Source organism: Stylophora pistillata, chromosome 11, assembly GCF_964205215.1.
Source record: "Stylophora pistillata chromosome 11, jaStyPist1.2, whole genome shotgun sequence".
In the NCBI taxonomy this organism is placed as follows: Eukaryota; Metazoa; Cnidaria; class Anthozoa; order Scleractinia; family Pocilloporidae; genus Stylophora; species Stylophora pistillata.
Window position 1 is genome coordinate 26,450,209 of NC_142529.1, and position 15,201 is coordinate 26,465,409.

At 37.4% G+C, this 15,201-nt stretch overlaps 1 protein-coding gene and 1 long non-coding RNA gene across 2 annotated transcripts in view; both read left to right on the plus strand.

Moving 5' to 3' along the window:
* LOC148720868 (uncharacterized) overlaps positions 1-15,201 on the plus strand; it is a 222,254-nt gene that overhangs the window by 202,108 nt on the left and 4,945 nt on the right. The window lies entirely within an intron of this gene.
* On the plus strand, positions 129-14,850 carry LOC111338596 (uncharacterized). Its single transcript, XM_088737818.1, has 22 exons — positions 129-215; positions 516-611; positions 729-791; positions 1,380-1,430; positions 2,170-2,282; positions 2,566-2,631; positions 2,789-2,856; positions 3,334-3,405; positions 3,819-3,933; positions 5,414-5,546; positions 5,690-5,773; positions 6,029-6,115; positions 6,669-6,756; positions 7,113-7,175; positions 7,344-7,465; positions 8,285-8,411; positions 8,584-9,882; positions 11,021-11,274; positions 11,706-11,974; positions 12,898-13,055; positions 13,698-13,888; positions 14,161-14,850. The coding sequence occupies exons 2-22, from the start codon at positions 529-531 to the stop codon at positions 14,672-14,674; spliced, it is 4,020 nt and encodes a 1,339-aa protein (XP_088593944.1). The 5' UTR covers positions 129-215; positions 516-528; the 3' UTR covers positions 14,675-14,850.

The following is a 15,201-nucleotide window of genomic DNA, read 5'->3' on the forward strand; positions in this document are numbered from 1 at the left end:
CCGAACCACGAGATGGCACCTGTGACGTCATGGTTTCTCCATGAATCTAGTAAAAACTAAAGGCTCTGTTCATTGGCCAGAAAGAACCAATAAAATTACCCGATACATTTGTGTAAAAGGTTTGCGCGGTTTATTTGAGAAGAAAGCGAGTACTGTTGTCTTCATTGAGCCAGGATCAACATGACTTATTTCCAGTGATCGAGAGCGAAAAAGAGGTATTTTGTTGTAGGTATTGCAGTGAATGCTGCTAAAACATTCAGTATTCAAACAAATCGTTAAATACCCTCATTTTACGGTTAGATCTCTGAGTTGATGAAAGTTTTGCGGAGACATCGATTGTAAACATGGTTGTTTAGCCAGAATTACATTGTGATGCATTGTATTTAAATCGGACCTGAAAACAGTAGCCCTCCATAAACCTGGGAGAGAAAATACAGTTCAGTTCGATCTCCCTCGCGATCGCAAGTTTTATTTTTCAATTTTGCAGTAATAATTCATTTCGGCTAATTTTTTAGGAATGTCAAGTGTATGGACAGGCAAACAGTGGACCAACTGTCATCATTTTTTCCTTCTAAGAGAGATAAATACAACGAAGAACAGAATTACTTAAGGTTTGTTACTGAGATGGAATGGAAAAATTCCTCTTTTGTTTGTATTTGAAAAGATAGTTGAGTAACCAGAAACTGAATTATTGATTTTTAGATTTCCTAAATAATATTGCTTTTCAGAATGCAGAGAAATGGTGTTGCCCTTCAGCCCCTGAATTTCCCTGTAACTCCGTCGATACTGTGGTAAGTACATGTGTGTATGGAATAGACCACATTCCTATTTAGTGGTGAAAAACCAAACCCAGCAGGTGGTATATTTGGCCTGTCAGAGAAGAGGAAACCAGGTTTACTAACTTAAAACAGACTCAACTAAACAGTACAGGTGTCAACTACTACCGGCTCCATACAAACAACTCATTCATGACATTAGCATTACAAACGAACCGAAAAGAACGACCTTACTTTACCAATGGATTGAAACAGACTGATCATGACCGACTTATACCACTTGAGTCTTACAACCAATAACATCACAGCAAAACTGACCAATCATTTTACATGAACTGGACTAAGAACATTCTACTGACAACAACTATTCACTTTACTCTGAGGATGACTTCCGCACTGGTTGTTGAAATGTCAGTCACTACCACCGACAACAGTCCTTCTCACTACTACACTCACCTGGACAATCACACTATGCTTTCATAACTATTTCTGCCTGGTACTGCTTCCATGGTCAAATTTCTTCTCTTCCACCAAGTTCTAGAATGTACCTGTATATCCATCAACTAAACAACATTCATTAAGAGTTTTCTTTGAACCTTACAGGAACAGAACTGCTCAAGGGGACACTGAAACTCTTCATCTTACAACAAAAAGGTAAAAAATGTAACTGGGTAAAAAATGTGACTGGGTATTAAAAGCCTGGTAAAATCTGTGACCTCCAGTGATTCATTGCATATGCCAGAACATAGCATAATAATTCACAGTTTTCAAGTTTCACTTTCTGTAATTTCTTCAACCGAAGTAAAACTGTCAGGATCATATTACTATTAATATTTTTTTACTACCCACCACTCGAAATGATATTCATTCTTATTTATCCAAGTGAGTAGTATCTCTCCCTTCTAAGGAGACAAAACAATGGTCCAGGAACCTAACCCTGTTTCTCCAGAGTCTTGCAAACAACACATTTGTGTTACACCTATAGTAACAGTGAGGTGCCACATTTTTAATATTTGTTTGACACTTGTTAATCTCTTTCTTTTTAATTATTTTAATGTAAGAATTCGCGACATTCACCGCTACAATACTAGAAATAACAATGGTCTTATTTTAGAAAAAGTTCAATTAGAATCCGCCAAGCGTGCTTTTTTTTTTCTATAAAGGTGCAAAAATCTTTAACGATTTTAAATAATTTTTAATAATTCGTAGAATTTGTTATTGTCCGAATTTACTTTCGTTTATTGTAACTATTTTATAATTTACTCTAAACTGATTTCTATTTATTTTTTTTAACAGGACCTGTATTGATAGCAGTTTTCTTTCCTAAACTGAAGCAGCAATCCTGTATGAATATGTTTAAATTATTATTATTATTATCATTATTATTTCTTAGGAATGTGAGGTTGTATATCAATGAAAAGACCCTGCATCTGGCTCGCAGACATGCCAATCAAAACAAGTCTTCCAGTGAATGTTTCCTTGTCGGAAGCGTCTCAGTTGACTCAAGTAAGTAAAGAGTAAAAGATAAAAAATGTCTCTGTGTACCCACCCTTCCCTTAATTAACCCATCATCAACCCTAACTTGCTATCAGTTGTCTGTTGTTGCATTATGGGAGGGGTAGGTGAGTCATTGTCTAGTAGATACTGAGATTAATCCCTCTCTACAACTCATATCTAACAACAACAAAAAAACTAAATGAAGTGATGAATAGACTGTTTAAACTGGAATTAGTGTAGATGTTTCATACTACTAATCATTTAATTTTTACAACTCCATAAAACATTTCAGAAGAGGACAGCATTGATGTTACTGTGGACAGATTTGATCCAGGCAGAGAAGTCATGATCAAACAGGGTACGGTTATCACTTGATTTTTTTCTTTATCTTGATTGTTTTTATTTTGAGTTGTTTTTACCCTGAAAGTAAAACATTTCATGTACTTGTTGAATTTATTCTCAATAAACTTAAATGCAAGCCACCAAATTAATTTTCATCTTGTTGATGGTTTCAGGTACTGGAAAAGTCAAAAGGAAAGTTCCCACTACAGTTGTTCCTGGAGACCACATTGTGCCAATCACTGTAAGTTGTTACATATAATATGCAAACAACCTTCCATGTTTCCTGCAACATTATTTCTTTTTGTAAAGAAATGGTTCATTTTAAAGTTGCATGCTTGGTTGCCAAGCCTTTGAACAGGAGTAAGGCTAATGTTACTACTTTTCAAATGTAAATTACTTTGTTATCATGCTAACTAGATATTGTCTCTATCACAATAAAGTCATCTTCAGCCTCACTTTGAATAGATGGCCTGGCAACTAAGTACACAACTGTGAAATGGCTTTTTAACCCCCCTACCTTCCGACTGATCTACATAGATTGTGTAAAAAGTAAACTTTCAACATAGCACAAAAAAGTTTTCCCTACTAAAGTTGAAGGCACTCTAACTCATTATTTTTTTGCAGGATATAGCACGGGAAGGTGCAGTGAAATATATATATGTACATTTGATTATTAATTAAGTATGACGTTCCATTTTCTGGTTTGTTTATTTTCAAGTTAATCCAAGGTTTGAGTGGAGCTGAGAACTCTGTAACACACACAACTGAAGAATTTCAGAGAACATTTCAGGTGCATAAATAAACAAGAAGTGATTTTTAATGTATTTCAAAGTTTCGCATAAGCTAGATTCGCTCATCCTTGGTGTAAATACCTGTGAAGCTCACGAGTGATGTAAAACAAAGACAACAAAACATTATAAACAATAGCGTACAGCAAAACAATACCTCATGAAACAAAAAAAAAACCTCATCAGGTTTTTACACCGAGGATGACCCACTGGATTGGACTTGATGACGCATTTTAACAACTTTTTAAGTAATTAAATAGTGAACACTGCTTTACCTGGAAGATTGATTTGAACCCTAGAATAGTTTCAATAATTTCTAAGTAAATAGATGGATGTTTTGTTTGAGTTAAAAAGCAAATTTTGCCAGGTGCTAATTGAAAAAACCAATATATTCATAGTATTTATTAAAAATCAGGTCCAGTTTGGTAGGATCAGCAGCCAAGAAACTGTGAATCTGTCACACCTTGTGAGCTTGAAGGTCTGCTGTCATTCACACGGTGATGATGATGAGATCATAATTAACGTCAACTGTAAGTATAAGAATAACACTGACAGCTTTTAGCAAAATCAAATCATTTCTAAGAATTTTTCAATTTATGATGTCAATTTTGTTCTGGTTTCCTTAAGAGAGTATTGAAAGATATCAATTTGATCCTTTTTAACGGTTATGAATTTATTGTTAATCAGTGATGTTATATTGGAGGGTGATGTTATATTGAGATATCACTCTAGCTGAAAAGTGTATTTTTATTCACGGCTGCTCTAAGAAAAAATTGAAGGGAGCCCAGTGCTCTGAAACTGTGAAATCCAGAGTGCCCAGCATATGCTTTTTATGAAAAACTAAGATTCCTGAGTCGCCCAAGAGAAAAAGTGAGGCGCCAGGGGCCACCAGGCGCTGCTAGAGCACAGCCCTGTTATTGCTGTCATATTTTCAATGAACAAAGTAGTGACATTGTGAGAAGGTGTACATGTTTAGGAGGTGAAGGGTTTTATAAAGGATCCTTTACAGATCTTAATAATATACATGAAAAAAATTACTCAGTTCTGATTGGTTAAGATAAATGCAGTTTTTAGGTAATTCAGTGTAGAAGAGAGTTAATTCAGTGCAGAAGAGGGTTAATTCAGTGCAAAGAAAGTAACAAACCAGACATTCTGATTGGTCAGAATGATTGGTCAATGTCAAGGTCAATGTCACTTGCAGGGTTTGAATAAATTATTTTTGCATGTGATGCACAAGCTTTTCTTCTGCATAATTATTAAGCTACCTCGTATTTTTTCATGTATATTATTAATACATAATCACATGATTTTTCTCATGCAATTTGGAATAAATAAGCACTGTCTTGTAAATTTTTTTCAAAGACCACAAATTGCACTCACCCTACAGGCTCATGCAATTTTGTTAGTCTTTGAAAAAATTTACTCGTGCTTATTTATTCCAATTGCACTCGAAATCATGTGTTTACCTATACAAAAAAATCTGAAGATGGTTTTGCCTGGGAAAGGATGTACAGAGATCTTTGATACTCTTCTGAATTGCTCTCCAGGAATTTTCTAGCTCATACCTCATAGCTTATGTCCCCTCCAACCCTCAAAGATTCATTTTCAAGATCAAACTTTGTAAAGATTATGACTGAAACTTTAGAAAGGTTTTAAGAATCTTGCTGAATCCTTTTAAGATTTTTCATGGTGCAGCAGTGTTGACATGTTAGCACATTTACTGTCAATGACATAGTTTCCAGTACAGTGGAATCCCGATTTCTCGAACCTCCAGGGGAAACACAAATTGGTTCGAGAAATTAGGTGTTCGAGAAATTGGGGGTGAAATTACAAGTAAAGCAAATCCAAGGGAAACAAGGTTTGGTTGATCAAGATATCGGGAGGTTTGAGAAATCAGGATTCCACTGTATTTGTTAAATTTCTGTGCTAAAATAAGATAGCTGTATATGTGCCCAGGGCTGCTTTCATCTCATAGTAGATACCTTTCTAGAATTTGTTCTTCAACTTTAGGTGGTGCCATTGCCATGGGAACAAAAATATGTGCCACTCCTGTAGTAGCTGTACCCATCATTCCAACAGCACTGGCCAGAAATTTGTCAGGTCCACTAAGACTTAGTGAGGTTCAAGGTGTACCGAAATGTGGGTCAGTAAAATTGTGTCGATAATCATCATCCAGTCATATTATTAGAGGATATATATTAATTATTGCTGCCTCTTTTTTACTGTTTGATATTGGTGTGTCATATCTGTCTTTTTGTTATGTAATACATTTCTTGTTACTTTCAGATATTTGACCATGGATCACACCAGGAAATTACTGTTGCTGCTTGAATCTGATCCAAAGGCAGTTTCTTTACCACTTCTTGGAATGTATGTTGATTTTTAGATGATAAATATTTCCATCTTTTGAAACCTAGACATGTATAGTTACATAATAATTTTCGACAAAATAACATCTCATGCTCCACATCTAGCCACTGTCAGGACAACATGTACATAAGTGTAGCTGTATTGATCAATCTTTTTAAATTTTTATCCCTGTTCTACATGATTTCATGCAAGCACTTGATTTTAATTTTCAAAGGAAAAATAAATTGAGCAGTTCCATTCAATAACTTGTTTCAGTTGGGTGAGTGGAATTTACAACATTCATCATCCTTTTATATGGGCCTGTTGTCTGCGTTTTCTCCACTCAGCAGCTCTTCAGCAAAGGTAGGTCTTTAGTAAGAAGGGATTTCATTGCCCCTTTTAACCCTTGTGAGTGACTGTCGTCTAATCTTTCCTGACAATATCACCAATAATGTTTAATAGCTGTGGAATTTACCAATCTCTGATCAGTAAGCAAACACCTTTAGTTAACAGTGTATGATATAAGGAAGAGAATTCAATAGCCCTCACCTTCAAGGTAATTACTGAGTCTGTAAGGTTCCTGGAAAACCTGGAAAGTCCTGGAAGTAGCTTTTGACATTTGACATTTCCAGGATTAGAAAGTCCTGGGAAAAAACTTCAGGTCCTGGAAAGTTCTGGAAATCTGCTTATTTATAAATCAACCAATAATGAATCAATGTTTTCAGAATTTACATTATAAGAAATGTTTGTGAAATGTAAGGAGAATTGATTTATTTGAAATCTTGGGAATGGAATAGTTTAAGATGAAATTTGGAGTCCTGGAAAAGTAAATCTGACTCCTGGAAAAGTCCCTCAAATTTGTTTCTGAAAAAGTGTACAGACCCTATAATAAGTCTGCTGGTTTCTTGTTCCTTAGGGTGTTTGCCCCTCCAAATTCCTTCCTACTTCTGTTGTATTCACCTGTGAAGAGTACACCAGAGTTCTGGGAATGCCGACAAGATCAGGTAAATTAGGTTTAATACTGGTAAAAGAGTACCCTTGAGTCATACATGTAGACCTCCTGAAATTTAGAGCAACTCATTGTGTCAAACTTCAGTCTGCATTTCTGGCGTTGATCTTAGTAGTGCATCAATTGCTCTGTTTTCCTGAATTTCTTAACCGCTTCATGTCTTAATATCTTTTCCATTCTTTGAAAAGTTTTAAAACACATGTCTAATTCCTCCAAATTTCATAAAAGACAACAACTGATAGGGAACACATGATTTTCTAAACATGATTTTTTACACAAAATTAAATTATATTGCCTTAGACAGACAGAAATGATAACATATCTTCTTTGCATTTCTGCTCTGATGTACAGGGGAGATCTGAAGAGAAAATGTTTGAGTTCTACAGTTGCTATGAAAACTTACACTTGGAAACAGTAAGTACAAAATGGGATGATTGTTTCAGATTTTCATAAACTTAAGCATACAGCTGTATCTAAAACAAAAGTTATAGAAAGTTTGGAGCTTTTTAAACTCTTGTTTTCCCTGTAGTGTGTTTTTAATTTTAGTCGGTAGTGAAACAAACACCTTGTATCTTCTTTCAGCCACTTGGTTCCAGTTCTACTGAGCCATTGTGCTTTGAGCTGTTTCCAGCCCCTGAGGGACTGGGAAGAAGTCTTTTTGAGCAAGCCGTGAATGACTGGGAGAAAGAACAAAGAACAATGAGGTAACTGTGAATGGTTGAAACAATGCAATTACAGCATATTTTTGACAGTCAATTCAGATTTGTACCATCAGGTGAGATTTATTCTTCAGCACTTGTTGAACACTGCGTAGGGTAAGAGACCACTTTCATAAATGGCTGCCGGACTAATGTTCTTTTGCTTAACTCTAAATTAGCCCTTCTGGCCTCGCTTGAGATAATGTATTCTTTTGAATTTTGTACTGGAGAACGAGGCCAGTAGGGCTAAATTAAATTTAAACAAAAGAATATTAATCCAGCAGCCATTTATGAAAGTGGTCTATAGTCCATTTTTCAGTTGTGTGCTTCAATGCCAAGCCTTTGAACAGGAGAGAAGCTAAGGGTGACCTTGTTATGATACAAGCATTGCTGCTTTTCAAATCTAAATTACTTTGTTATTATGCCAACTAGATACTGGTCTCTATCATAACAAGATCACTTTCGGCATCCCTCCCAATCAAAGGCTTGGCTATGAAGTACACAACTGTTCAATGGCCTTTTAAATAATTATACAGTGGAACCCGGATATAACGATATACCCAAGGGAGCAGTGGAATTAGATCCTTGTATCGAGTTATCGTTATATCGAGACAAGGTTCTGTCCCATACATTTTACTGTAACTTTTTGCTGGGACATAGCATATTTATTGTTGTACCGGGAATATCGTTATAGCAAGGATCGTTAATTCAGGGTTCCACTGTAGTAAACTCTTGACTGGTAATGGATGACGTGTAAATTTATAGTGAGTCAGTTTGACAAGTGCATTTTCATTTTTTATTTCTAACATGTGGTTTAATTACCAGGTTAGGTGGAGATGAAGATCTTTCTTCCAGAAACCAACCTGTCCCTCCAATGCAGAAAGGGCCTGAGGAAGAGGAATTCACTCCAGTTCCCAGACCCTCTCCATCTCCTCATCCTCAAAACTTCCAGGTGAGATGTTTGATTAAAGCTACATGCTTAACAGTCACTCAAGGGCAAAAAACAGTTGTTGAGGGGTCATGATTGTGAGTGTAGAACATTTAACGTCGAGTAAACACTTGCATTAATTATAGCTTAAAGGAAACAGGTTTGAAGTTAATGTCTTTTTAATCTTTGATCACAGCTTGTGCTTCCAGAAGTAGCTAAGACATCTTTGTCTCTGAGCTTCGATGAGCAGGCTACAGTTGATACTCCAGAACAGGGCTTTGCATATCAGAAAATTCTACCCAATCCAAAACATGTGCATCATCCAAAATCTCAGAGTCAACAAGACCAAGAAAATAATCATACAAATAGAATCAGTTCTGCAGGCCTATTAAAAGCGAAAAACCCAGCTACAAAGAACAGCAGAGCAGTGAAATCTTCTGATACTCAGAATTCACCATCAAGAGAACCATTGAGGCCAATATTAGCTCCAAATCAAACTCAATCAAGGGTACTGAAGCAAAAACAAATTCATCCACAATTACCTCAGAAAAGTAAGCTATCCCAAGGCATGGTTCAATCAGTTTCCACTCAGAGGGTAACTAGTGCAGTACATCATGCACATCAGAGACCTCAGCATGCTCTTCCAGACACTGCAACTGTCAAGTCTAAAAGAGATGGAAAACAAGTATTCTCTAAGCAAGTGGATGTTGTTCAGAAAATTGAATTAGGGAAAGTTAAACACACAGACAGCACAAATCATTTCATGGTAGCCAAACCTAAAGGCTCAAAAAGTGCAGACAAGGAAAACTTGCACAGTTTTACAGGACAGTGTAAGGTTTCTCCAAAGCACAAAGCTGAAGGAAACAAAGAAACAAAGTTTGACTTGCCATCTATTAGACCAGCAGATAACAGTAACAATCCAACATCAGTACACCAAATTCAAAAGCCTTGTTTGGAGACAGTTTATGAAGGAGAAACCCTAGATGGAACTTTGAATCAAAGTATGGGTGAAACGGAACTACAACTTCAAATTAAAGAGGAAAGCACCCCCACACATGGCAATTTGTTTTCATGTCATTCTCAAAAGGGTACAAGCTGTGTAAATAATGAATTGCTCAGGGAAGAAAATACTGGTCTTGTTGTGGATGAATATGAAGAAACAGTGCCGGGAAATGTACAAGAACAGAGAAGTATTATTTTTCGTTCTCCAGACAACGGAGAACAAGTTTTTAAAGACTTTACTTCAGGTTCTGTGTCAAGTGAGATTGTGCACCTGCAACCTCAGGAGAAAGAAAGGCAGACATCAGAAGCTAATGAAGAAAACCCTGACATCCAAAAGCATCAACAATTATTTAAGGAAGATGTGCAGGTTGTAGGAAATGTTACCACAAAGAAAAGAATGGAGAGTTCTACATCAGCAGAAGGGTCACTCCTCCCTGATCCTTACCAGCTTCTTATGAGACAAGAAGCTCAGCTAAGAGAACTTCAAGAACAGGTACAAAACTGTTACTAAAGGCTTGGAATTTTTTAATAACAAAACCTTTATTCACTATAATCACTAAAAGTATTTACAAAAATTATGATAAAAATTGGCCCACTTCGTTTAATAATAATGATAGCAATATTATTTACAATTTTAAACACTAGATCTAATTATTTCCAAATTTTTAAAAGAATTAATATTAATGTTCACGATAGAGGACTGATTACAATATATGAGAAAAGAAAAAAATAAGCATTACTAAATAGGAAAAGCTATTAAAACAGTAAAGACCTAAAATTATGTGTGCAGATGTAACCAGCTACAGCGAGGGTGAAGTCTTCTGCGACCTCGCGCGATTTAAACGGAACTCTAGAACCTCTTACGCATCTGTTCTAGAACCTCTTACGCATCTGTTCTAGAACCTCTTACGCATCTAAATGACTGACCAAGACATAATTTCTCCTAACAAAATTGATACAATATCAAGCAGACAAGTGATGAGAATAAGGAAAATATCAACAAGGGGATTATTTCTTGTTCCATAACCAAACTGTTGAGACAAACATCAAAAGAATTGTTTGACAGACAGTGAGGAGAATTGCTATTGAGATCTTGGGAAAGCAAAGATTGAGCAGGTTTTATTTTTACAGAAGCCAAATCAATGTTACATTGTCTAGTAGTGTAGTTTACTCTGAAAACCTGATTGCCTACTCTTTGACATCAGTAAAACACTGACAAACTGCACCACAAAGCTTTCATGTATCTAGTTGTGCAGATCTCCATCAGGTCTCCATCTTAGCAAGTCTTGTCATCCAAAACTGGGTGTGTCAAAGAACACCAGAACACAATGTAATATTCTCAAGATCTGATTCTAATTCTCCCTTTTGCTGCTAACCAGTTCATCTTTTCTCTCCAACCATTTGCTGGATAATATGTTCAAATTGGTCAATAGCGCTTTGGTCAATTAGTGGAGTTAGCGCTATATAAATTATGTTAAATTAAATTGTGAGAAGCACATATAACATTCTAATCACTTCCACAAACTTGAAGGGTCAAGGCAAATGCTAACTGAGGAAACTTTGGTGATGTATGCAGCTGAAGTTATTGCAATAAGATTAAACAACATTGCTTGTTCTTCTTTATTCCTTAGATCAAGCTTCTACTGCAGCAACAAAATGCTCAACTTCTTCCTGCTCCCAATGCATTACTCACTCCTCCCAGATCTCCTCATTTGGAAAGTTGTTATGGCAACAACAGATCACCTGACCCCTCTCCCATCTCAATGGTTACAGCATGTACAAACACTGGTGCAAGTCTGCTACTTGGAACACCTGTGAAGTTTAACAGCAAGAGATCAGCTGCTACATCACCAATAAAGGAAAAGGACTTGAATCAGAATAGAAGGTTTGTGAACAGAGTCCTCTTTACATTCTCCTGTGGAAATTTCTATATTTCGGAACTTACATTTTCTCAAAAATTTTCTGTTACAACACCTTGCTAAATGAATCTTTCCATCCCAACGTAACACTTGGTGCTTAATGATTTGGAGCTGGAATAACTTTGTATTGCAGTTTGAAATAAGTTTGATCCAGTCTTCATTCTGGAATTATTTCTCAAATCTCTTTGTTAGTTTTAGATTTAAGTCCATACTTTCTCTAAGCTCTTACTTAATCTTACATTGGATGTGCAAAGTCAAAACAAGTACCGAGGGTTTTCTTTTTTTTTTTTTACCTTTGTGCTTTGGTGATACCTTACCCTATCTCATCAAGAATTGCATTAGCCTTGACTTTCAATTCTTTTTTTTTTGAAATTATCCATTTGCATTTCAACTTCAGAGCTTTGTCAACTTCAAGTGAATTTGTCAGTGAGATGAACTTGCAGGCAGGCCAGCCAAACTCTAAACAGTTACACAGGTCTACCAATCCTGATGAATTAGCAAATCAGGTGATAGAGATTGATGACCCTAGTCAAACATTAGCTTCTTCTCTTCATGCTGTGGACATCCCAAGCTTTGTTGATAGTCCTTCAGGTGTGACTAGCCCCAGTTCTAATGCTTGCACTGAAGGAGGAGGCATGGAAACAAGTCTCACAAGTCCTATGTTAGGTGAGTGTAAGCATAAAACCAGAAAAAATCAGTAACTACCTCACACATGTTTTTTGGCAGTAGAATCTCCAACACAAAAAGCGTGTCTGAGGCTATGTTAGGGAGATGAACTGGTAGAGTTGAACTGGTAGAGATGAACTGGTAGAGATGAATTGGTAGAGATAAACTGGTAGAGAGGAACTGGTAGAGAGGAACTGGTAGAGATGAACTGGTAGAGAGGAACTGGTGGAGATGAACTGGTAGAGATGAACTGGTAGGGATGAACTGGTGGAGAGGAACTGGTAGAGAGGAACTGGTAGAGAGGAACTGGTAGAGATGAACTGGTAGAGAGGAACTGGTAGAGAGGAACTGGTAGAGAGGAACTGGCAGAGAGGAACTGGTAGAGAGGAACTGGTAGGGATGAACTGGTAGAGATGAACTGGTAGAGATGAACTGGTAGAGAGGAACTGGTGGAGAGGAACTGGTAGAGAGGAACTGGTAGAGAGGAACTGGTAGAGAGGAACTGGTAGAGATGAACTGGTAGAGATGAACTGGTAGAGAGGAACTGGTAGAGAGGAACTGGCAGAGAGGAACTGGTAGAGAGGAACTGGTAGGGGTGAACTGGTAGAGATGAACTGGTAGAGATAAACTGGTAGAGAGGAACTGGTGGAGAGGAACTGGTGCAGAGGAACTGGTAGAGATGAACTGGTAGGGAGGAACTGGTAGAGAGGAACTGGTAGAGATGAACTGGTAGAGAGGAACTGGTACAGAGGAACTGGTAGAGAGGAACTGGTAGAGAGGAACTGGTAGAGAGGAACTGGTACAGAGGAACTGGTAGAGAGGAACTGGTAGAGATGAACTGGTAGAGGAGAACTGGTAGAGATGAACTGGTAGAGATGAATATGACTAAAGGGATTTGAATGTCTTTTTCAATACTACTGTAGGTGAAAGTGCAAGTATTCTAATGGAACAGAGACAGAAAGAATTTAAATCACAATTTCAAGATCAGGAACAAGGTGGAGGGAATGATGATGACGATGGGGAATCCAATCATGATAGGCTGTTACAAAGAAATGAACGTCAGTTCTATGACAACCTACTGGTAAGTACACATTTCAGATGTGTTCTTGTCATAGATTAACACATTCTGTGGGTATTCAAGGAATTTAATGTCCATTTATACTAAATTGTACTTCCTCACGAGAATAAAGGATATGATCATCATAATCGTAATCGTGAAGTTTAATGTCTTTACGTGGGGCGTGGTTACCCATATTGCCCAAGCCAGAGGCTCATGTATGAAACGCAAGACAACAACCCACCTATCCCACCCCAGGGGAGGACATCCATCACACAGTAATCTCATGCATGGGAAATTAACATCTCCTACCCCTAACCCTGCAGGAGACGGGACCTCCATTTATTCGTCCCTATCCGAGAAGACTAGAATATCAAAATCATTTCTTGATGTTATAGAAAGGCAGCATATTCTTCTCAATTATTTTAAGACCTTGAATGTTGGTCTGGCCGGGGCTCGAACTCTCAACCTCCCGCACATCATTCCAGCGCTCTATCCATTGAGCTAACTGGGAGGCAGTTATCATCAACTAAAAGAAGTTCCTGATTCTTAAACAAATCCTTGTCATCAGCACCTTAGGGAATGTAAAGAGAACAGTATGTAGACTAGGCATGATGATGTTAGAATGTGAGGGGATTACAGTTCAAATCTCTCCACTTCATTTAGGACCAAGTCAAGAACATTCTTGATCATCAAGTTCAAGAAGACCACACCCCAGAAGACTCTTCTCAGAAATCTGATCTCAAAGAACCTGCCACACCTTATTATGCCACACGAGAAGAAGTTGTTATGGCAACAGTGGGGGAGTTGGAAAAGTTGAAGGCCTCACCTCCTGGAACTAAAGATGGACCTACAGAGTAAGGATCTTCTCTCGATGTGTTTTAGTGTAATAATTATGTGACATGTAAACTGCTTTTACTGTTATTGTAATTATTTTCTAGAATAACCTGCAAAGTAGCTTAGCACAGTTTCAGCCCCACAAAGTCACTACCACTACAGTAACTGTATTTCCTCCTGGATGGAATACACAAGTCCATCTCAGTTTACTTCACATTGCCATGTTGGTTTGTCAAGCCCTCAAGACAACATAGTCAAATGATAATAGTCAACTTTCTTTTTTAATATTCAGGAACCATGTAAGCACTTTCCCCAAACAGTGGCCATTCCACAGATCAGCATCACTGAGCATTATACCAGATCATCCTCGCATTAACTACTTGTCACTATCTGTTGATGACACACTTGATGAAGTTTTCAGTGAAGCAGACTTCAAATACCTAACTGATGATCAACAACAGGAGCTTCAACAAATCAACAGTCATGGCAAAAGCCACAGCCGCCAAAGAGCTGTTACTTTTGACAGTGATATTTCTCGATCTCCCATGGACTATACTTGGAATAACTTATCCATGGCTACCCAGCAGTACTTGGGAAAGTACTGCTTAGCTCCTAAACATCCTGATGGGCTAACTAAGGCCAGGAAAACAAAAGGAATTTCCAGTAGTGATTCTGGCCTCTTGAATTCTGAAACATTCCAAGGGTGTAAGGCACCACCTCCTACTCCAGAGCCCACCTCCAAAGAGGAAAATACTTCAAATATTCTAGACATCACCAGGCTGAAAAAGCTACCCAAGTTAATTTGACAAACAAGATACAGACAGAAGTACTTCTTAATCTTAAAAAAAAAATAGGCCATTGATTCAGAAGAATAATTTCTTACCAAATGATATTTAGTACCAGTCATGTAATAAAGAGATGCTTACTGGGTTTTTCTCTTCCAAACTGAAGAGTTTGATAGTGAGCACAGTTTCCATGCCAACTAGAATCTAGAGATCTGTGTTTTAAAACAATGAAACACTTAAGATACTCCATATGCCATAAAAACATCATTATTCAAAGATTCTGGACCCCTTGGCCTTTACACTCGATTATCATGCAGTATGCATATCGCAGTAAATGGCTTGAACCCGGGGGTAACATTGTAAGAACATTCTACTGACAACAACTATTCACTTGACTCTGATAATGACTTCTGCACAGGTTGTGGAAACATCAGTCACTACCACCAACAACACTCACACAGTTTGAAATGCATATTCTCCATACTATTCCCCATACATTCCCTATGGTGCTGACAAGGAGAATTTTTTCATCAATCAAGAGCTCTTTT